Here is a 22858-nt window from a genome sequence, read left to right on the forward strand (position 1 = left end):
GATGCTAAATTGAAAGCAATGTCGACAAAAGTCTATTGTTCTAGATAGCGAAGTCACTCTGTCACAAAGTCACTGCGTCTGTAATGTAATTGTAGTTGTGTCGTTTGAGGACTAATGACAGGCATGTTATTATTTGTCTTATATTGTTACATCATAGAAATCAAAAAATAACATTATTGAGTTCCCATATCATGCAATTTTGAATCATGCACATGTTTCAGTGCAGCACAAAAATATAAACAAGAATTAAAAAAAACAAACACTCGGTTGCTGTTTTCTCTGATCATAAAAATCACCTACTTCCGGTAGCCTAGATGTAAATAAGTTTGAGTAAGTTTAACTTATAAACTCGAGGTGGGTGTTTCGCCTTTAAGAGTTAAGAAACTTGAAACCTTGTTTGCGCAACAATCAGTGCAGCTCACAGCCGCCAAAGTGTCTAGACTAGCACATGATGGTAGTCAGCCAATGGCTCCACCGCTCTCCTCGGGGGCCCCGTGTGTGCGTGTGTGTATGTGTGTGTGTGAGGAAGAGGGGGGAAAAAAGAAAAAGAGAGAGAAACGGAGGAAGAAAGACATCGGGGCTGCAGTTTGGTTTAGATCTGAGTAGAGAAGCAGGAGCGCGATTCAGCCCCGGATTGATCCTCCGCGTGTCATTTCAACTCGCCTCGCGTGGATATTTCGCTGGGATTGTAAAGAGAAAAAAAAAAGAAGTGCGCTGACCTCTCGAGAAGACGACAAGGATCCTGACTTCTGGTGCATTTTCTTGGGATTTAATCGCCTCGAAGTACCTCATGCTCTCCGCGCCGGTGTAGAAAGTAGATGTGAGGTTGTTAAAAGTCCGAAACAGTTTCAGGCTGCGAGTTGTGGATTCGTCTCGGGTTGAAGGCGACAGGCTTTGGATTATGTTAACAAGTATATCATGTTATATTATTATGTATTCTACTTTTTATATTCGTTTGTAACAAATATATAAATAGTCAATTCCGCAGCAGCCCTGGATATTAAGTCACAGAACCACTCGCTCGGTTATTTACAGTGCAGTCGGCTAAATGAATGCATTTTGATCGGAATGCTGCAGTGCATTTAATGCGCGCTTTTGTTGTTGTACAAGCAACAAAATAGTCCTCTCTCTAATGTTGCGGCTCTGCCACCAATGCTCGTCAGTTGGCTGTGCATGCATTGCACGGCATTTCACAGACATTAATGTTTTGCAACGACCGTAGAAGCGTCTGTAACATTCGGATATCCGTACAAGAATAAAACCCTCTTATAGATTTTCAAGTTGTCGTATGTTCAGGACGAAACGCTCAGGTCTTGTGCGGCGACTCTGGAGAAGCCGTTTGATCCCAGATACCGAAGGGGAAGATGGAAATGGCACAACTAGTGAGGGCTGTAGGGACGATCTGTTCGAGAACAACCCAGAGAAAATTCCCAAAACGGAGCTCAGACCGATGACCCCTAGCGGGTCTCTAGTAGGGGACGCAGGGGGTGTGTGCACCCGGAGCCCCGCGGAGAGCAGCGGCTTGGGGGTCACGTCGGACCAAGATGGGGGTGCGGGGTGCGTTCAGGAGCAGGGGAGCCCCCGCTCCATACAGGACAGAGAATGCAGGACAGTGACATGCTGCTTATTCAAAGACCGGGACCACTCCGAGCTCAGGGGTCCAGACATGGCTCAGGGTACCAGGGATCCGGGGTCGTGTCACTTCGTGCTGAGGAGCCTTGGGCCGCGGGATTGCGGGTCTCCTGAGGCGCCAGACGCGATGCCACGGACGATGTTGGAGCAAGAACTGAAATCTGCCACATACTCTCTTTTAAAAAAGCTAAAGGAAAAGGCGCTGGATACCTTACTGGAGGCGGTGGAGTCCAGAGGAGGGATGCCGAGCGACTGTGTTATGATTCCCCGGACAGAGTTAAGGTTGGGCGGCCATGTGGCATCCCCACAGCTGCTTGTGTGTAAACTGTACCGCTGGTCCGACCTCCAGCACCTTGCCCAGCTCAAACCGCTCTGTGAGTGTAAGAGCTTTGGGGCCCTGGAAGGTCCAACAGTATGCTGCAACCCCTATCACTACAGCCGGCTCTGTGGGCCAGGTAAGGGCATCTGCCAGCACACACACACACACACACACACACACTGTTTTTATGTAGCAACTTACAGGCCTAGCTCTGAGGCAAAGTCACCAGTTAGTCCATCAACAGTTAACAGTTAGGCTTGTTTGTTTTTCTTACTGTCTTGAAACAGACTCCTTACTTCTGGACATGCGTTTGTTCCATATCATACCAGTAAATCTTGCAGATGCAAAACTGTGAAGGGCCTTATCTGCTCAGTTTTATTTGTGTTTTTTGCTTACTTTCATACACAGAGAAAGGCTGGCCGTTGGATTCAATTGTTAATGATTACAGAAATCATCTTTGTGGAAAGTTGAACAATAATAAAGTCACTCTGAGCTGACGTAGACTTGACCAAACAAATATGAAACAGTCGCCTTCTTTCTTCCAGTTTGGTGTTACTCAGCTGCAGGCTGGATTAAGTTTAGTGTATTTGGGAGAGTTGCCAGAATGCATGCAAAATAGTCGACTATTTAAATATGTTTGTCCCTTTTCTTAGACTTTTGATGCCTAGAAAGTTTTACCTGAGCAGTTTGGTGCTTCACCAGAGCATTGCTCACTCTGGCCAGCACAATCTTGGCCTTGCAGTGAAGGAGCCTGTTTGTTTGGACTGCTGCCTGCTGTCCTTACAACACATCGAGGTTTAAGTCTTCATTGAATGTACACACAGCACATTATTTTTACAAGTCAGTGCTGTGAGTTTGATACAGAGGAAGGCGTATCTCCTTTTATTGCTGGGTTATAGCCAGCCAGGCTGATCCATCAACAGTGTAAGACATGTATATGATTGTATAGACTCACGCGGAGGTTTGGACCTGGTGCCAAAGGTCACTGTCGTCGGTGTTGTGGTAGAGGATTGAGCTTTATTTCCACAATCAATTAGCTCTCCATGGCACAAACTCCCTGACCTATATTAAACAGATTCAGGTTTGGCAGGAGGACAGGCTTGTGATTTGGCAAACCTTAAAACTCTGGGCCACTCGACCCCGCTGACCCGATGACAAGGCGCGGTATCATGTGTAAAGATGCAAGCGTCAGTATTTCTGTCTCACTGGCACAGGAGGTGGATTTTCCATAACATCCATGTTTACTAGAGCCAGCTGGCCGCGACACGCACTCCTAAGTCAGAGCTCCAACAATATCAGAATTCATAGCTCACAAATGTAGGAAACTGATGTTGATTTGGCCCCTCGTGTCCCACCATCTCCGCCGTCTTGATAAGACGCGATCGTATAGATCTCCATGTTTATCAGCTATGATTGTTTCAGTAGGTCGCGTTCGATAGTGAGAGCAGGAAATGTGTTCTCCCTGCTGAAGGAGATGTCAAGCTATGCTTTGTGAGCTTCTCTCCACTAAAGGTAGTAAGATGTATTGTAAGAAGAGGCAGAGGGGCACATACCCCATATTGGGACTAAGGCCTGTAGTAGACATAGCTCACATGCGCTCATGCGTGGCCCGATAGTGCTGGTATTTCTTTCATGCTATTCAAGAAGGGGGGACTTTGAATCAAGACCTTAATCACTGCTTTTTACATTGTGTGCAAATGAAGAAACTTACATTACAATTACATTTTATTGGATAAACATTTTAATCCTTGTAATGCCTGAAAACAAGTTGACTTGATTTCAGAATGATGTCAAAATAAACTGCTGCTGTATGTTTTTATATGAGACATTTAAAAGAATTCAACAGTATTAAATGTGCGGCTAGGAAGCTCAAACTGACAAAAAGTTTTTCCTTTTATTTTGCCAGCCTTTCTACTTCCCGAATGAGATCAGTTTCAAGTTGCGCTTTAAAAGCCCTTTTGTCCTAAGGAGGTCCCCTCATGCTATTTAGGTGAAGGAGTGGTGATAATATACAGTTTGCATACTACTGGCGCCAGACTGACTAGCTGTGTATCTGAGTGACTGAGTTCAGATCCCAGCAATTACTGCCGCCACTCTTAAAGGACCCGCTGCTATTATGCTCTCTCCTTCTCCTTTTCCCTGTAGGCGAGGTCACAGTGTGCTCGCAAAGTTTTCTTTCCTTTGTGCTTTTCCTTCTTGTGCAAAGTGATTCTCTGCGTTCTGTTGGATAAAATCGAGGTCCGTGGACACAATGAAGTTAAAAGACTTTCTCTGATTCATTCAACTGCTCCAGTCCTGTTTAGTCTCTGCGGTTGTTGCAACAACTGCTTCAGTTAAAAAGCAAAGCCCTGCCAGAGACAAATGTGCAGTTCTCAGTCGGCTCTGTTAAGTTTTTAATGAGCTTTCGAACAGAATGATTTAATTCAGTAGTGCAGACACAAAGCTGTAACAGTTCAGATGTAGTCTGGTGTCATAGTTATTTGTTGAAGCCTTTATGATGTCTTTAAGTGTTGGTTTGTTTTCCTTTTTAATCGAGACTCTTGACTGTACACACAACATAATGTAGTAAACAATGTTTGGTCAGCTTTAAGTGACATTAATCGAAAATATGACATGGATCTGCCAAGAAGATTGTAAACTACAGAGCACAGTAGGTCTTTTGTCGGGTTTGCCAGCGACTTTACACCACAGTCCTAAACTTGTTATCGCAGAGATGACTTTCTTTAGTTTGGCAGCTTCACAGCAGGAAAGGAGTTTCATTATTTTCCTTTAAAGAGCATTTCTTCCCTTTATGAAGTTATTGACATGATTGCTTTGTGTTACAGAGTCACCCCCACCTCCTTATTCAAGGCTTTCCCCGAATGAAGAACACAAGCCACTGGGTAAGTGACAAAACCCATCCTTACTTACTAAAATTTGAGACACATAACTTCTCCTATGTTTAGAATTATAAATGTAATTACAATGTGCATGGCAATTCTTTTGTTTAGGCTTAAGAGGATGAAACATGAGCAAAGAGGAGGCTTTTAATGTCTGTAAATGGGCACAGTTACTGGCAAACTGCAAATTAGCTTTGAGATGAGACCTTAGGCAGCATGTGGCATGATGTCAGTGTGCCAGCCAGAGCCAGGCTGCATAGTATGTACTGTGGGCTGCTCGGACTCTGGAGCCAGGTAGTCAGCAATGGGATATCACCCAACACGGCCTTAATTATGTTAAATTTGAAGACTTCTTTTGTTGAAATGAGAAGGCGCCCAGTGGTAGCTGTTGAGTCTCTCCGTCTGACGATTAGTGAGAGGATGTAGGAGCTGATGTTACAAGCTGGAGATGAAGAGCTAATTTGTGTTTCGTTCCCCACAGATCTGTCAGACTCCACATTGTCTTACACTGAAACTGAGGCAGCCAGCTCACCAAACATCACACCGGGGGAATTCTCAGGTGGGTGTGTTTCTCCAACTGTCTGTCAGCCTCTTAATAAGGAGGTTAAATCTGGATTAGCTTACACTGATTTTACAGTTAACGACTCCTGCTGTTCAATCACACCAGAGAGGCTGCTCTGTAAATACTAAAGGAATGAATCAAATGACAACTTCATAGAGCTTTCTGTTGTGCTGTACAGTTTGTTAGAGGTGGTGGCGTTTGTGTGTTATTGGCTTATTGTTAGCAAACACGCTGTATAGTGTAGAGCGCTCAGAAAGTGGTTTGAGCTGGGCGTCTTCTAATCGTTTGATGCTATAGAACATAGCTAAGAAAGGAGTCACTTGATGCATTAAATATGAAAACACAGCACTGATTGGCTTTGCTTTTGTCCCTGAAGTATGATTACAATTGGTCGGATTAGTAGATGATTGTTAAATTGTATACAAGATGCCTTTTACATTTGTCTTTGTGTAGATATATGAATCACTGTATTGAATCTCAGAGGCTTCATGACTTTGCGCAGGGTTTTATCGTCCTGTTTTCTGGCTTTGAAATGCTTAAATTAAGTCAAGCTGAGAAAGAAGAAAAGGGAGGTCTAAGTCAGAGCTCAACTCTGCATGGCTGTTGAGTGTATCTGGATGAATATGCAAACTTCAGAAGGTCATTTCATTTTGATGTTGCACTTTATTCCGTCTCATTAAGGGTTATTACCGCGAGTCGGAGCTTTAAAGATAAAGGTTTCATTGTGAGCGGTGCAGAGGTTCAGCGGGGCGTGTGTGTTGGCCGCAGAGCCGGCCTCCCCTCCTCTGTTTTTCTTTCAGAAATATTTGAGTGGGATCAAACTGTAATAAGATCCAAGCTCGCTCAGAAATACACACAAGCGCACACATAGCCGTGCACATGCATGTGCGCGGCCGCTTGCACGTACGACTCTATCCAGCGTGGCTGCAAGTGGGCTGCAGGGAGGGGAGGGGAGGGCTCGGGGAAATTGAGTTGCTCCTGTGAATGGGGCCACACCAAAGGAAGCGAGTAAAAACAGTCCTCTGATTTGAAATGAAACACTCCTTTCTCATGGCATGGAGTGAGCATGCCTCCCCCTTCGTAGTAGCTAGCATGCACAGTATCATGTGTACAAGCAGTCAGAGCCCTCATTTTGGGGCTTGCGAGGAACAGCATTTCCTGTTCTGGGGTCTGCCACGGCTCGGAGGCCTGGACACTGAGCAGTTGACATGGCTACCTGGCAGTGAAGTTTTCAGGCAGCTATAGGGCCCCCTCCTCCCCCAGTACACATGCTGTCACCACCTCAGCATGGCCCGGCGACACTCCCTGAGTCAACAAATGAGGGGCTTGTCAAAGCGCGCACCACAATTCCTCAGAGACTGTGGTGAGGAGGGAGGATCTAGACATGCTAGGCTTTGGTTTCTTCCAACTGTGTTGCTGCTTGTACAGGCCGGGCTGGATCGCTCTGCTTTGGCTGTGACGCTCTCAGCTTCTCGGACATGGGAAAGAGGGTGGCCGGTGCTCTACAGGGTGGTAGCTGTGAGCTAATCTGTGTCGCCAGCTTGTCTCTGATCATGTTGCATTTAGACTCTTTGGTTTACGCACAAAGGAGTTCATGCTGAGTGAAAGAATTTGCCCCAGTCTGTCATGTATAACATATACCATCATGAGACCGAGAACCCAAGGCCTTTATAAGAAGCCTACTGCTTTACCATGTAGGCCTGTGCTGCATATCGTCAAGTTATCGTGTGTTGAATATGTTGCTGACCTGAAGATGACTTTCCCCGTGAATCCCCCTGCAGCTCGGGTTGAGTGCGTCTGTGTGTGTAACTGGAGTTGTATGGGATCCAGACTCCACCCCTCGTGCAGGAACAAGTAAACCTCTTAAAAGCAAGTCTGGGGGGCACTTGGTTGGATGGGTGGAGTGTAGTCAAATAATCAACTGCAGTTTGCAGCCCAGGGCTACAGAAATACCCACCGAGTATTCTTCTGCATCGCACAATAGCAGAGAAGGAGATGGGGAACTGGTCGGTTTGGTGGATACGCTTGTTCCACCACAGCGACCCAAACTCTATATGTTTTGTGAAAAGAAGTTCTACTCATGCTTTGGATTATTTAGTGAAATGTAAACATGCGGCATGTCTTTAAAGCAATGCTCTCAGTGTTAAGTTACATTTACATGCAGATACATGTGCGTGTTTGTACAGCTGTTTAACATGCTGTCACTTTCTTACTAATGCATTCGTCTCTTCCTGTCTCAGACTTATACATTTGGACAATTCACACTTATACCATTTACTATTTAGGAGGACAACCCCACCTTCACAGTATACCTTAGTGCTGTGTGTGTGAGGGAATGCGCCTTCGCTGGTGCTACCCTCCCAGCCTGCCCTCACACCTGTTTCCTCACCGCCTGGGCCTCGTCGTGTGGACATCAGAGTGAAGCCCTTTGAAGCAGGTCTCATTGCTTCCTGTATGACTGTCTGAGGGGGTGCTCCCCCCCTACGCATTGACTTTATTATGTCAGTCACATTGTCTCTGACATCTGGGGCTCTTTATGTTTGTCACTTCATCATTATAACGCTACCCTGGCCAGCTCTGGCTCTCAGTGTTAGGAGGCGTGCCAAGATGCGTTGCTGTAGAAGAATTTCACCCATTAATGATATGGAGTCTATGTGTAGTGATTACCATATGATGCAGGCCCTTCCTCCGCTCCCTTTAAACCGTCATGGCTCCAGTCTGCCTACATTCTTCAGTCTTCAGAGGTTGTGTCCTCAATCAACCCGGTGGAATTTGTCAGCATAACACTGTGTGTACACGCTCATGTTGGTGTGAGGTGAGATCACCGATGTGAATGGAGGGGCTCCCTCAGATTTGCTGGGTCAGGTGGCCACAGGACACGCAGAGTGACCTGAAGCACTGACTGTCCTTTTTTTTGTTTTCCTCTGTTCTCCACCTTCCTATGAGGGTAGGAAAGTTGGACAGGAGGAGCGGAAAGATTGAAAGTTATTAGACGTGGATAACGAGTGCTGGGCGGGAGCAGGTAGTCGGGGCTCGCACACAGGAATCATACGGCGCTCTCTCCTCGAGCTGCCTGTCTGTCTCCGGAGGAGAAGCCAGCGCTGTCTCTCTGGATGTCTCGTCTGCAGGCGGGCACTGTGTCAGGTCCACTCTGGTATTGACTGATCCTTCCAGGCAGTCAGTAGATAGAAGGGAAGGGCCTCCTGTGAGCCACGCAACAGATTGCTGAGTGAAATTACAATGTACAAACACTCAGGTGCTCGGGCCTCAAAAAAGCCACCTGAAAGCTTTTGTTTACACATTTTTAAGTGTGTGTTTCTTCCTGAGGATGCTCCTAAACGTTCAGATGCATATATGCACATACTGCCTGTCAAACCAGCCTATTTGTGAGAGACACTGGAAATGCATGGAATAATTAGACAGTGTAATCAAGCCACGTGATGCTTCCTCTTGATTAAAGTAGACTGCACCCATACTTTCAAGGCATGTGATTTATCGTCCAATGTAATAATTCTCATCACATGTTTCTGTCTGTTTCTGAAGTTCTTACCTGCATGATGTGTAAGTACATTCAGCATGTCCTTCCCCGCTGTGCAGACACCTTGCGGCAGCAGCACTCTGACTCTGACAGAGGACTAGTCTGATGGAGTGACAACTGCATCAGCATGTTAGCGACGCATGACCCCCCCCTCGCTCCGTCTCACAGACCCCGGAGTGATGCAGCCCGGGCTCATCTCCCCCTGCAGCCTGGCACATGGCCTCAGGTTTCCACCGCAGCCCTGAGCCTTCCCAGCGCCTGGCCGCCCACACTCCCTCAGGAGCCCCAATGCTCCAGGATACGGGATGTGGAAATAATGTGACTCGAGTGCTTCCACCCTGCCTCCCGAAATCAGGTTTTGCGGATTGTTTATTTGAGGGGAAGGAGGCCTCAGACAAACATCCTGTTTTAAAAAGCTGCCTGGGTTTTGTAGCAGTGCAGGGCGGTGAATTGCCCCTTTGACAGCGGGGGGAGACTGAGGAATGTTAAAGAGAAGGCCAGCATCTCGGGGGACGTGAGGGGGCTCTCCTTATCCCGTTTGTCATGTCCAGTTCGCAGAGTCCATTTTAAGTTTAGGGAGGGGGGCAGCGGAGGGCTGTAGCTATACATCCTGAAGGGTCTTGTGCTCTATTCTCTCTGTAGTGCTGTAGGGCCTGTACCCACAGTCCTCGTCTCAAGTATCCGTTCCTGTCCTGGGAGGCTGGCTTCCGTTTCCTCTTACGTAACACACAAACACAGAAAAAGAGCCATTGATAAGAGCGATAAGGCCATTTTTCATTTTCCCTTTCTCAGCATTGTTAGACTGTGTGTGGTGTGCGCAAGAAATCCACTTTGAAACTCTTCTCTCAGAGGTTATGACATTGTGGATCCTCGGTGAAGTCCTGCAGATTCTGAGATGAACAGCATTTACACCATCCTTAACGTACATCTACAGGGAATCTACAAAGTGTGGACTGTCTGTCCAGCCTTGGACGTGTGAATAAAGTTGTCATTGTGTCATATTTTTCACACTGAATTTGGTTTAAGGTTCAGTCTGAACTGGCAACACAGGCTTTAGACGTGGTGAGGTAATGTGACCTCTACGTGCAGAGTGAAAGCCATGCTAATCTAAAGCAGCCCTCGGAGAGGCCTGAAACCCTTTTACATGTCAACAGAAACTAGCCTGCTGAGGTTACTATTTATCTGTGTCCGCTTGGCAAGCCAGTGTGGTGCCAGCACTGCCGGGTGTTTGACTAACATCTGAAGGGCTCACAGATAAAGATAAATCTATACCCACATACACAACTACGAGCCTTAAGCTCACAGTGCTGTGCTTGTCGTGTGAATTCACAGAGCGTGCTGCGCTAGGCCCGGGATAAGGTGGACTGTGTTTCATTTTCGGGCTCAACCGCGCAGATAGAAAGTGTAGAAATAACAGGAGGTGTGCACAGGCTATAATTTTTGCCCCATATTCTACCTTAGCAAACAAAGTAAGTGAGCTAATCTTGTCGTGTGCTCAGGGAGGGCCGCTGTTACCATATTCTCTTCCTTCACACCGCAGCGCTGCACCAATGGCTCCATTCATTCGGCTCGGGGGCAGAGGGTTAAGGCAACAAATAAAGAGCGTGCAATGCCATTAAAAATGTAAGGAATGTCCAACTGTTAGTTTAGTGTTTTAGTGTGCCTCCTCTCAAGGCTGAGCGGGGAACAATACTCCATTTGAGCTGGCCGCTGTAAATGTGCTAGCCTTGCAGTGCCTGGCAAGCATTAGGGAAGGTGGTGCCAGTTGTGGACGCTGTTTTTATTTTCATTTTACCCACAATTATAAATCCAGACACTGGCCACGGCCCGCTGTGATTTAGGCCTGTGGTCTGATTGCTGGCAAAAATAGATTGAAGATTTTTCCCCTTCCTCCCCAGAGGAGCATTGACAGTTGTGCCTGAACCTATGGCTGTCAGTATTTTTAAAACTCAGAATAGCCAGCGCATTCTTCGAGCCTCCAGAATGCTGTGTGTGGATTAACTGTTGGGGCCCATGTCATCCGACATCTCTACACAAGCCTTTTAGAGCCGGAGGGGAAGGAGAGGAGCCGTGGTTGATGGTTAAACAGTAACTCCCAATGTTTCGGGGTCTTTCCTCTTCTGTACGTGCGCACGCTGAGAGACATTTTTCCCTCTCTACCCTTATCTTGTTCTTGATCTGTTGGAGCCGCATCTTCATTCCTCTCCCTTGTTCTAACATGGGGCCAAGCGGGATTGACATATATTAGACAGACGTTTGGAGCCTTTGATCTTGTTCCCAAAAGATGAAGCCTTTTCAATCTGAGCAGAGATCTTTTATTTTGAGTGATAGTCCAGCCAAACACCTCTGATAATGTGTTGTTTACAATGGCTGAGCTCACGGCTCTGCTCGCTCTGTTTAATCACTCAGCATGTTTAAACTGACAATCTCAAAGATTTCAGTTTCACTCTCTTGGGCGCCCCCTAATGGCGATATACGGTAACTGTGGGAGGACTCTACCCAATTTAACCAGTCTACGGTTGGCTCCCTTTAGCCTTTTTTACACTGCGGTTCCACATCAGCGCCGTCCTCATGCCACCTTTGTCATTCTACATTGGACTGCGCAACGGTGTTATGTGTTCTTAAATAGCGTTCCGGCGTTCTGCAGTTCACACAGACGCCGTTTCGCCTCTGTTACTACCTCCGTTGCCAGCTCAAAGGCAGAATGACTTCGTCCCACCATTCCACCTCCGTGCGTTCTACATAGAAGACGGAACGTAACGGAGGCGTGATAATCCCACCTTGAACTGGCAGTTTTGTCACGGTTGTAACTCTTGATTTTCCTCGCTGACGGTCGCTTTCCTTTTAGACTGTTTGCCTTCATCTGAGCGTCGAATTTGTTTCTTTTTCTTTGGATTTTCACTTATTGTTGAAGTTGTATCTGAAGTCATCAATCTTTTCTTTGTTTGTTCAGCCATAGTAGATTACTGTTTACTCGCAACTCTGCAGAGACCGGAAAAGCAGCCGCTTAGCTCCGCCTACCCTCTCTGGCAGACCAACCACTGCTGGCTGATGGAAAACGCGTCACTAACTTGGCACCGCTTGTGATATCGCCACAGACACCCAGTCTATAATAATACTATATACTGCAAATACAAAGGCTTTCATCAGTGGGCCATAGGCTCAATCACCATTGTGTTACCTCATCCAGCGATAGATAGAGACTTAACAGACATTTATTTACATGAAAATCTTTGAGATTATATCTTCACTTGTATGTCCTCAGGTTGTACATAAAGCACAACCTGACATGTTGAGTTGTGCTCTTGGATCAAGCTTTTGAAAGCAGTAGTCATCACAAGTCATAAACATGCTTCTTTTCATTGATAATGCTCCTCTGGGACACTTCTATTTACTTTTGTAATGTGTGTTTCACTTATCTGTTATTTGTGTGCGTTTGTGGAGCCTTGGCCGTGTGGCTCGGTACGTGCAGTCAGGCTGTCGCATTTCAGGGTACGGTTTAGATTAGAGGTCTGGCTGTAGCTTCCCCCTCTTCCCCTCTCTGTGACTGCCAGCACATAATTTACTTAATGAAATCCTGCCATTCCCTTTAGCTTCAAGATTTTTTGCAGATGTTGACAGGGGAAGGACTTTGTGAATTATTGGAAATGTTCACTCCTGCATTTTTAATGAATGTCTCGCTTGTTGTGAACGGGCTAACTTGTCGGGGGTGGGTGGGGTGGGGTGGGGGGGGGCAGTTGTCTTTGTTTGGGGAGCTGGTGTCTGGATGCCCGTGGTGGAGCAGTGTGGGTTACAGCCCAGCAAGTGTTGTGATTGAAACAGAAACTCTGGTGCCACATTATCCTGACAGAACACATTCTGCTCACAGAGTCTGATCCACTGGGCCGATCAATAGGAAACCATTGTTTGAACGGCAACTCTGTCCATCACCGGCAGCCCGATGGAAACCAAATCCCTACCTTTCACCTTAAATCAGTCCGACTACCATAACTCATAATAATACAGCTCCTTGTTATTGTTCATATGAAACCAATCTTTCAACATAGCTTGAGAATATAGGTCAGTTACGGCTGGTTTACTCCCTCAGCGCAGGGTCCTGCTTTTCCCCTCCAAACACACCTATGAACTGAGAAGGTTCTAATGTAAGTTTCAGACCACACAGCCAACGCTTCTCTCCCACATGATGTCGCTGAAATGTCTCACCCAAACACGACTCTTAAAGGACGAGAAAGGAAGGCGACCTTCCCGCTGCACCCCCGCCCCCCACCGTCCTAAAAAGAGTAGGAAGTTAGGAGGCACAGCGAGGGGAGGGAGGGGGGGAGTTCAGGAATGTGCAGGGTCTCCTCTACTCGAACGCTCCAGCCTTCTTGGCTCATACCTCCCTCACACACACACACACACACACGCGCGCTCACAAACAAACACACACACAAACACATAGGTTGTATGAGGGGGTGAAAGGGCACAGCCACCCAGCAGGATGTTCGCCGAGTGTTTCTCGCTCTCTCAGACTTCGCCGGCCTGTAGCGCTGCCCGTAGATGTGACATTTACAAACGTACCCCGCAGCTTTCACAGAGCTTTTACGCACCCTGAAGGACCCTCACAGGCCTCGCTTGCATCACCAACATCACTTGTGCTCTATGTCTCCGACACTTCGCGGAGCCGCGGAGGAAACTCGGAGGAAATGAGCAGCGCATTCTCTTCCCCGAAAGAAAAAGCGCCTTCTCCCTCAAACCAACATCTTGCTCGCGCGCCCAGACGGCTCCTCCACATTAGCCTCCTTTGCTTCCTGTTCTTTTTACACCCTCTGTTGTTTATTGATTTAATTTATGGATTCTGTTAGTTATCCGCTATCAAGAGTTCAGCACTTTTCCTCCCTCGCGGGGTCGTCCCGAAACAGAAACAAAGGGAAAGTGGAGAGGAAGTGGATGACAATGTAAAGCATTCCCATTGTGACCGGGCAGGCTTGGTGGCTGGATTCAGTTTCTCCGGCTCCCACAGCGTTCCTCTCCCGGCACACATCTCCCTCCCTCTCTCTGTATCTCTCTCTCTGTATCTCTCTCTCAGCAGAGAAAGGCCAGACCTCAGGGAAAAAAATCCATAGACATATAAGAGCAGCTCCAGTTAGCGTGTCTGTCTGATAAAGCCGACTTTGATGGCAGCGATAGCCCAGACGCCAGCCTAAATGTGGCCTGCTCAGGGGTTATAGTCAGCCGGTAGGAACCATTGTGTGCAGAATTAAAGCCATACCAGGCTGTGAACAGGAGGGGGAGGCTTTTGCTTTGGTTCCTCTGTGTTGTTTTAGTTGTGAGAGAAAGTTTTATCCAAGAAATTATTAAAGTTTGGGGTGCAGGAATTCCCCAAAATAAGTTTAGTTTGCTCTAAATTTTCACACACACATACACGGTCCTCATAGCCCCCTCATCACCACCAGCCCCCCAGCCTATCAGTTCATTGGTAGAGTCTAATAGCTGGAGGGGAATCTAATCCTTGGCACAGGATGAGAGGCCGCTGCTCCCCCTCCTCTCCTTGCTCCTCTCTCCTCCCCTCCACTGTACTGCTTAAAGGGACTGGTAACACTGTGTTTTCCTCCTCAGCAAAGTTCTGGAGGAATGAGTTGAGCTCTGCTCGCTGCTCGGGATTAGGAGAGATGAAGTATAATGGAGGTGGCCCCGGAGCTTGGTGGGGAGATGTTAGCACGGAGGGGAAGCTGTTGTTTGTCTGCCTGTCCCTGACACTCGGCCTCCCATTCATCTCACTCCAAGGCTGCGGAGCCGTGTTTACCCCGGGGCAGCTCTTTTCTGCTTCTCCCTCTGCTCTCCTCCTTTTCATGCTGTCTTTAAAAGCATTACTGGATGATACTCAAGGATTGCCATTGAAACTTTCAAGCCCCCATTTTTGTGTACTTAGTAGTAATTATCCAGATTGCCCTCGAGTGCAGGGAACTCATAGCAGGGTTTTTTTCCACATGTAAACCTGCGGACAAGGCTCGGGCAAGTTGTGTTAACATCATTGTGTTGATGGCATCTTTGTGGATAAAACATTTGATAGCTCTAATCATGATCAGTATGAGCTGTTTCTTTGGCCTGTGACGATCATAGCGCTTATATTATCTTCAGTGTTGGAATGTAACCGTGCCAGTCCTTTACTTCAGTACAAATAAAAGTGATAATCTGGAAGATTTTAATTTAAACAAATGTCTGTTAAGTCACTAGCTGTCGCAGAATGAGGTAACAAAGGTATTATTATGGTCTGGCTCTCTGTGGCGGAAAAAATCACAGGCAGCGCCCAGTTAGTGACGTGTTTTCCATCACCCAGCAGTGGTTGGTCTGCCAGAGAGGGTAGGCGGAGCTAAGGAGCTGCTTCTCCGCTCTCTGCAAGTGTTGCGAGTAAACAGTAATCTACTATGGCTGAACGTGAACAATATTTCAATCCCTTTTTTACCGACACGTGTCACAGTTTGCTTTCCGACTACCAGCGAGCCGATCTAAGTTTGTGTTTGTTGTCAGATGCGACGTCCTGCTTTGATACTCTGGATTCCTCCAATCAGGCCGGCCACAGGGAAACAGAAATGTCAACATTTTCACAGGGTTTCCATGGAGCTCCAGCCTTGTTATTGAAATCAAGCTCTGCACACCAAATGCTTTGTGTTATTGGAGTAGTGGCCTAAAATATCTCTGTTTACTGTGTGACTGCAAGTCAGATATGGAGTTTGTGCAAATACAGGCGCCTCTGGATACTTTTTACTCTCTAAAGTGTGAACAGATGAGTCTGTATAATTTATGAAGGGGAAGCCAAACAGACTCTGCTATCTGCTGTATTTCATGTATTTCCTGTTGGCCATGGAAAAAATGTAGACTAAACAGTTTCCACAGATCTATGAGTCTCCATTTTTTGATACTAGCTCTTTGAGTGTGCTTATATAAGACCTTAGACTTGATTAACTCCTTCGCGTGTTCAGATCGTCGCCCCTGGCTGCCGCGACAGGAAGCGCAGCGGCTGTAATGGGGCCGCGTCCTCTTGAGACTGACACTAAGAGGAGAGGCTTTTGAGAATAAAATAACAATAATAACATGCGCTACTATTCTAATGGGTAAACCAAGCTGTTAAAAGGTGGCAGGGTTAAATGGATGCAGAGCAGCAGTAATTGCTCCCAGCCCGTCGTGGCTCCGCCCTGAAACAGACCCTCTAAAAGCCAAATGAAGAGAGGTGGGTGTCTCTGGTGTGGTCAGAGGGCAGGAAGACACACGCCCTCGATTCACCACCTCAGGTCTGACTTTAAATTTGTTCTGAGCCTCGACCTGGCATGTGTCTGCACGAGTTTCCGGTCATACACTCCTATTAAACCGGTTTTAAGTTTTAAAGATGTAGATTAAATATCTTTCCAAAGAAGGCTAAAGAAACACTGAGCATTTTAAAAGCATGATCGGTAGCTCGAGCTGTGCAGTGGATGCCATAGCCGCTGTGGTGGTGTTGTCTAAACAGTCTGCCGATTGGTGATAGCTCGACTCTGTTAAACAGATCCTAATGAGTTCCTCACCTCAGCTCCCCCACCTAGCCAAAACACACAAGTTCAGGACAAAAACACAAACACGCTGGCTGATTCTTCCCCCCCTTCCAAGCAGACACATGTGCGCACAGGCACACGTAGACGCTTAACACAACAGAGCAACAGGAAAAGGCCTGGCTCATGGTGTGCTCATTGTCTTCCCTCAGGCTCAGGCTTAGCATTTGATACATTTCTAACCTTTGTCCTGCTCATTCCTCTTCCTGGTCCTCGCAGTCTTTCTGGCTACCTTCGTTCCAGGCTACGTGTGAAAAGTAGACACTATTGACCGGATTGTTTTTGCTTTACTCTTCTCATCTAAAAAAGGAGGAGACGGTAGCCATTTGGTCTTTTGTGTGCGCACAGTTTCAAAGTAAGTTTACCCTGATGTGTGGGCTCCGTTTGATTTGAGACAATAGAGGGCCATAAACAAGTTGGGGCTGAGTTCTTTGTGTGGCTGAGCCGCGCTGAAGTAAAAGCTGAGCTCAGAGTGGAGGAGCTGGAGTGTGGAATTCACTAATGGCACATGCATGTTGGGGCCCCTGAAGAGAGGGGGTCATTTCAGCCATCAGTGTGTGCGCAAACACACAGAGAGCCTGTCTGCAGCTCCCCCTCCCCCGCACATCCCCACTCACTCACTCACTCTTTTCCTCCCCCTCCACGGCGCGCAGAGCCGGGAACCAGCAGGCGTTTTGTCTCTGCAAGTCTGCCGAACGTTTTTGCTAATCTTTGTATAAACTTTACTAGTGTGGGTCACTCAGCAGAAAGGTTTAGTTGGGTGGGAGGTGAGCGAGGCATTTTGTTGCTGTGTGGAACTGCGATGCTCCACCTTAAAGGCGTTTGTTAATGGGGCGGGCGGTCATTAAGCCCTGTGAGCAGAGAGACTGAAAGGAATGGGGCCACAGGCCCCGGCTTTAAATCCTCTGTGCCAATAGACTCTCTGAAGCAAAATAATGGCATCACTCTGTGTGTGAGTTAATGGGAGCTGATAGCATGAAGGCTGGGGGGTCAGCGGGTCACGGGCTTGTGCTAAGTTGTCAGGGAGCTGAATGCCGTCCCTGGGCCCACAGCAGGGGGAAGAGCAGGGTGGAGGGGGAGGGGGACCCCCTGCCTGGCCCTCTCCCGTCACCCCCACTCTTGTGGAATGTGAGGAAGACGAGGGAAGAGGGGAAAGAGGTACCCTAACTCTCCACAAGTAAAAGGTGAAGAGAGGGATGTGAGATCATGGGACTCTCGTCTCCCTCCGCCTCCATACCACAGATTTTATGAGCAACAGAAACGTTCGGCAGCTTCGAGCGGCGTGGACCGAAGCAGCCTCTGAAAGTAGTCGACAGTGCTGTGTGTCTTTTCCGTATGTCGAAGATAGAAGTCTACCCAGGGAGCAGTAACTCACTTCGGAGTGCTGAGGCCTGTCACTGCAAAGAGTTCACAGACTGCAGCCATGAAAACTGAATTAACAAGCTGATTTACTGGACAGAGATGTTAAGAACGATGTTGTTCCACTGAAAAAAAGGATCTTTTAGTGTTTTTGTGTTTAGTAAAATGTGCACGGGCAACACAGAGATTTTTCAAACAGTTGTGAGCCGATTATAAATGCATCTTCGGCGCACCAGTGAAGGGACTATGTGCCAGTTTTCAGTGGAAACACTGAGTGTAATCCCTCATTTATTTCAGTAAACATGATCTGTTTTGAAAGTGCATGTGTGAGCAGCAGAGACGGCCTCAGCGCTGGGTGGTCACTGTTTAATCATCGCAGTGCCCTCTTGAGGCAGAGGAGGTCACTGCAGGTGTTCAGACTGACCTCACTACACTCTCCACCCTCAGGATATGTATAGTAGCGTGTGTGTATGTGTGTGTGCGTTGGACGGATGTGTATGCAGAGGTATTTATACAAGGCTTAGATTTCAATACAGTGCCTCCTTTAGTATTTATAGTGTGGCCATCTGCTGCGAACAATAAAAAGAGATAGTTAATCCCTAAAACTTCAGCCTTCCTTTTTACTAGGCCTGTTTGCTTTTGTTTATGTTTTGTTTAATGACCCCCCCCCCCTCTGTCTCTGTCCCCCTTCTAGATGCCAGTATGTCACCTGACGCCCCGAAGCAGAGCCACTGGTGTAACGTGGCATACTGGGAGCACCGCACACGTGTGGGCCGCCTCTACACAGTGTACGAGCACTCTGTCAGCATCTTCTATGATCTACCTCAGGGCACGGGCTTCTGCCTGGGCCAGCTCAACCTGGAACACCGCAGCAGCACAGTTCAGCGCACACGAGGCAAAATCGGCTACGGCATCCTCCTCAGCAAAGAGCCGGACGGCGTTTGGGCGTACAACCGCAGCGAGCACCCCATTTTCGTCAACTCCCCGACCCTGGACGTGCCGAACAGCAGAACTTTGGTGGTGCGGAAGGTGATGCCGGGCTTCTCCATAAAGGTGTTTGACTATGATCGCTCGTGCCTCCTGAGGCACACCACAGACGCTGACCTCCTGGACGGACCCTACGACCCAAACAGTGTGCGCATCAGCTTTGCTAAGGGCTGGGGTCCCTGTTACTCAAGACAGTTCATCACCTCCTGCCCCTGCTGGCTGGAGATCCTCCTCAACAACCACAGATAACACAGACGGACCCCACAAACTATCCCAAATATCATCTACCTAGATTTAATATAAAGTTTTATATATTATATGAAATATATATTATACTTGTAAATACGGAGTCATTTTTACAATGTAATTATTTATGTATGGTGCAATGTGTGTATGGACAAGAGGAAAAAAACGGAAAATGCACTTTGGCTTATATATATTATATATATAAATATATATAAAGATAAAGAATCTTTCAATACCAACTTGAGAAATTATACAGCAAAATTAGGATGAGTCTGGATTTGGTGTATAGTTTTCATATACTATTAATATCCAGACAAAAAGCTAACACCATTCACACATTGATAATAAAGTATTCGCATAATACTTCTCTCTGTTTGGTCTGCATCATTAGCTCTTTGTTTACAGTCAGTGTTCCTTTCCATGCTATCTTAATAAGGGTATTGATTTGCTTTGGATTCCTGTACACTTAAAGATACAATCTCGAAGATTTCTATTGTGTGCTCTTGAGCACCACCCACTGGCGATAATCGGTAATAACGGGAGCACACTTTTTCCTCGCTTTCGTTTGTGGACTTTCTTTGGATTTTCGATCTTTTCAATCTTTTCTTTGTTTGTTCAGCCATAGTAGATTACTGTTTACTTGCAACACTTGCAGAGACCGGAAAAGCAGCCGCTTAGCTCCGCCTACCCTCTCTGGCAGACCAACCACTGCTGGCTGATGGAAAACACGTCGCTAACTTGGGCGCTGCTTGAAGTCGCACCGAGACACCCAGTCCATAATACTCCAAATGCAAAGGCTTTCATCAGTGGGCCATAGGCTCAATCACCATTGTTACCTCATGTGGCGATATAGTGACGTAACAGACGTTTATTTAAATGAAAAAGTTTGAGATTGAGCCTTTAAACCTTCATGCTGTTTGTCTAAAAGATGAAAAAACTCATGTAGCAGAGCTTCATTCACTGTTTATTCAGGCTGCTCGCTGTGCAGAGTAGGGTGATTTCTGCATTAGAGTTAATTGCACATCTAAGAACATAATTGATGATTCTTACATTTCAGCAGCATCATAGCTACACTTTAAGATCCACATGTCCTTGAGGTCCTAAGGAGCCCCCGTATGAGCACTGAGATGAGGTGGAGGACAGCGGAGGAGGAAATCTTTAAACTACTCCGGCAGTCCTCACAAAGGTGTCTCTACTTCAGCACATCATTGTTGGCCCGTCCCCCCCCCCCACCCCGCAGGTCTCGGGTCTCCTCGGCCCCTGGCCGTCTCACAATGGACGTTGTCATAACCGAGCGGGGATGCGGCACCCTGAAACCGCCACAGTGATACTGGAATGTATGCAAAAAAACCAAGAAGTTTTACAAGCCTGCTGGAATCTTAAAAAACTGCAGCCAAGGTGGATGTGGTTTAGCTGGCTTCCTTCATAATTGCTGGTGTTGGGTTGTCAGATTGGCGGTGGTGGTAGTGAGAGAGAGGGGGGAGGGGGGGCAGAGGACTGTGCCAACACTCAGCAATAGAGGCATTCACTAACACTCTGATTCTGCTTTAATGAGCGTTGAAATGTGCCGTTACGAGGATACACGCTTTTAACGGTGCTCTGTTGGATGAGCTTTTTGGAGTAAGAGAAAAATATGAGATTTTTTTTATGATAAGTTGTCGTCATTTTTGTTCAAAATGTGACTTTCCATCCTCAGCGCTGCTGCTGCTGCTGCTGCTGCTGCTGCTGAGTGCAGCGTCTCCGTCCTTCCCTCCTCCATAAAGGCTCAGACAGCCTCCTCCAGGCCCGCTGTCTGTCTGGAGCCAAGACTGTGTAGAGTTCAAACAGCAGAGAGGAGTGGCTCCACTCCGCCTCTGTCTCTGCCTCCGCTCTCTTCCCTACAACTGGGGGCCATTATCCTGCTCCTTTGTGTCTCTGTTATGGGAAAAGGGCCCACAACACCACTGGAGAGGAACTGGCAGACAATTATATGGGGTGGCGAGGAGCTAAGACACATAGTGGGCAGATTACACAAGCCACCACAGAGGGTATGAGAGGGGGCCTAATTAGACGGGCCTGGGGGGGGGAGGCCAAGCGACATTACACATCTACTGTAGCTAGAATAGTTGTGGCAGGAGGACTTCAGATGAAGGAGGGAGAGGAAAAGCCATGTAAGCAGCTCTGTGTGCGCCATGATCCCAGGAATGGTATTGATTAGCAGGCTGCAGCCCTCCATCATTTTCTGGAGGAGTGTGTGTCGCGCTGCGCTCTGCCCCAAAAACCCCGGCGCCATTTTGTTCCACTGTTTATGACACAGAGAGCTGGAGTCGCTGCGCCGCATTCATTAAAAACGTACGTTAGAGAAACAACGTTTTCACAACACAAACAGGAAGCGCTCTTTAAAGTAAGGAAACGCTACATGTAGATGTATCTGTGTTGCTGCGCTTGTAGAGTCTCTCTCTGAGCTTGTGTGCGGACGACTGCTTTTTAAAGCGCCGAGTTTGGAAACCCTGTTATTATGGCTTCTGTCCTGCCAAAGCCTCAGTGCATTCCTCAGACTGTAGATTCTTTTGCCTTTAAGCCTCTCCTAAGGCCTGATCCTCCATGTTCACAGAAGGCTACAAAGGATTGAGGTCTCTTTGATAATTACAATCAAGCCACTTAACTCATCTTTAACAAAGGCGAGCACACCTGCAAAAAGCAAAATCCCTCGGTTTGACTGTGAAGAAATTAGATTAATTATGTCACCTTAAAGTGATTTCACATGCAGACGTCAGCCCTGAAGTCTTAGTAGGTCATCAGAGCCGAGCAGATGTGGAACTACCGCAGCTCGGCACTACCTGGTGACCCCCTCCTGCACATCTGGCCTGAGTAAAAACACAGTGAGGTAATAGCACCTTTAGAAACGGAGGGAGATTACACGGAGCGCCTGAAACACTTCCTGCTCTCCTTCTCTCTCCTCTGTCTCATGAACGCCGGCCCACGGAAGTCTTCTCACCTTGGCTGAGGGTGTTAATTACGGCTCCTCGCAGCTGCCATGCTCGCCACTTACCGGGCGTGCTGACACATGCCGACGCACAGGGGATCCACGCTCTCAGAGGGGATTATGGGACGGCACGAAGAGGTAGCCAAGGCAGGGAGACTTCTCCTTTTGGGTGTTTTTCCACCTTTGGTTTAAGATGGAGGCAAAGAGATGTGTTTGTGTGTCCCCGATGACAAACATTCTGCTACCGTGCTGCAGGCCTGCTAACTCTGCGCCTGGAACAGAGCATTGAGTAAGCATTTAGGTGGTTTTTCAGAAGCCAAAAGCAGCTCGGTCCTGATGCTCCTCTGCAGATCCCACCCTCCCCTCGGTAATTACAGGGTGCACAGGGGCCTCTCTGACGTACGAAAAGGATTTATTTTAGTGAGTTTCCACAGAGGTTAAAAGAATGCCACAGTGTGAGCACACGCACATGGACACACACACATACATACACAACCTCAGGCTCGCTTCTGACAGCATTTATCAACAGCATATTGCTGCCTCCGCTTGTCCAAGTCAAATCAAAGACACACAGCGGCTCTAAACGTGGAGTTTAGTTATAATAAAGATGTTTGAGGTACCTGAGTTAGCATTTTCAGCAGTAATAGTAATGTAGTCATTATCTCTACCTGATTGTGCACAGGCGTCTCTTTTTCAGCTGCACACAAACACATTTTCTCTCCTAAACTAGGATGTTTTTCCCCCCGTAAAACCCGAATTCCTCTTTCTCATTAGCTCCTACCGAGGGGGACGTCGTCACTCACAGC

General features: G+C 47.3%; 1 protein-coding gene across 1 annotated transcript; it reads left to right on the top strand.

Annotated features, from left to right (window-relative positions):
• Nucleotides 1-463: 463 nt before the first annotated feature.
• On the top strand, nt 464-19448 carry smad6b (SMAD family member 6b). Its single transcript, XM_069685756.1, has 4 exons — nt 464-2087; nt 4777-4833; nt 5312-5389; nt 18549-19448. The coding sequence occupies exons 1-4, from the start codon at nt 1289-1291 to the stop codon at nt 19088-19090; spliced, it is 1476 nt and encodes a 491-aa protein (XP_069541857.1). The 5' UTR covers nt 464-1288; the 3' UTR covers nt 19091-19448.
• The last annotated feature ends 3410 nt before the right edge of the window (nt 19449-22858 follow it).

Source organism: Semicossyphus pulcher, unplaced genomic scaffold (assembly GCF_022749685.1).
Source record: "Semicossyphus pulcher isolate SPU_LCO1_2020_fin unplaced genomic scaffold, fSemPul1.0.p SCAF_8, whole genome shotgun sequence".
NCBI lineage: Eukaryota > Metazoa > Chordata > Actinopteri > Labriformes > Labridae > Semicossyphus > Semicossyphus pulcher.

Coding starts and splice junctions, on each gene's coding strand:
- smad6b (XM_069685756.1), top strand. CDS start 1,289: ATGTTCAGGACGAAACGCTCAGGTCTTGTGCGGCGACTCTGGAGAAGC. Junction 2,088..4,776: donor CAGCCGGCTCTGTGGGCCAG/GTAAGGGCATCT, acceptor TTTGTGTTACAG/AGTCACCCCCACCTCCTTAT. Junction 5,390..18,548: donor CACACCGGGGGAATTCTCAG/GTGGGTGTGTTT, acceptor TCCCCCTTCTAG/ATGCCAGTATGTCACCTGAC.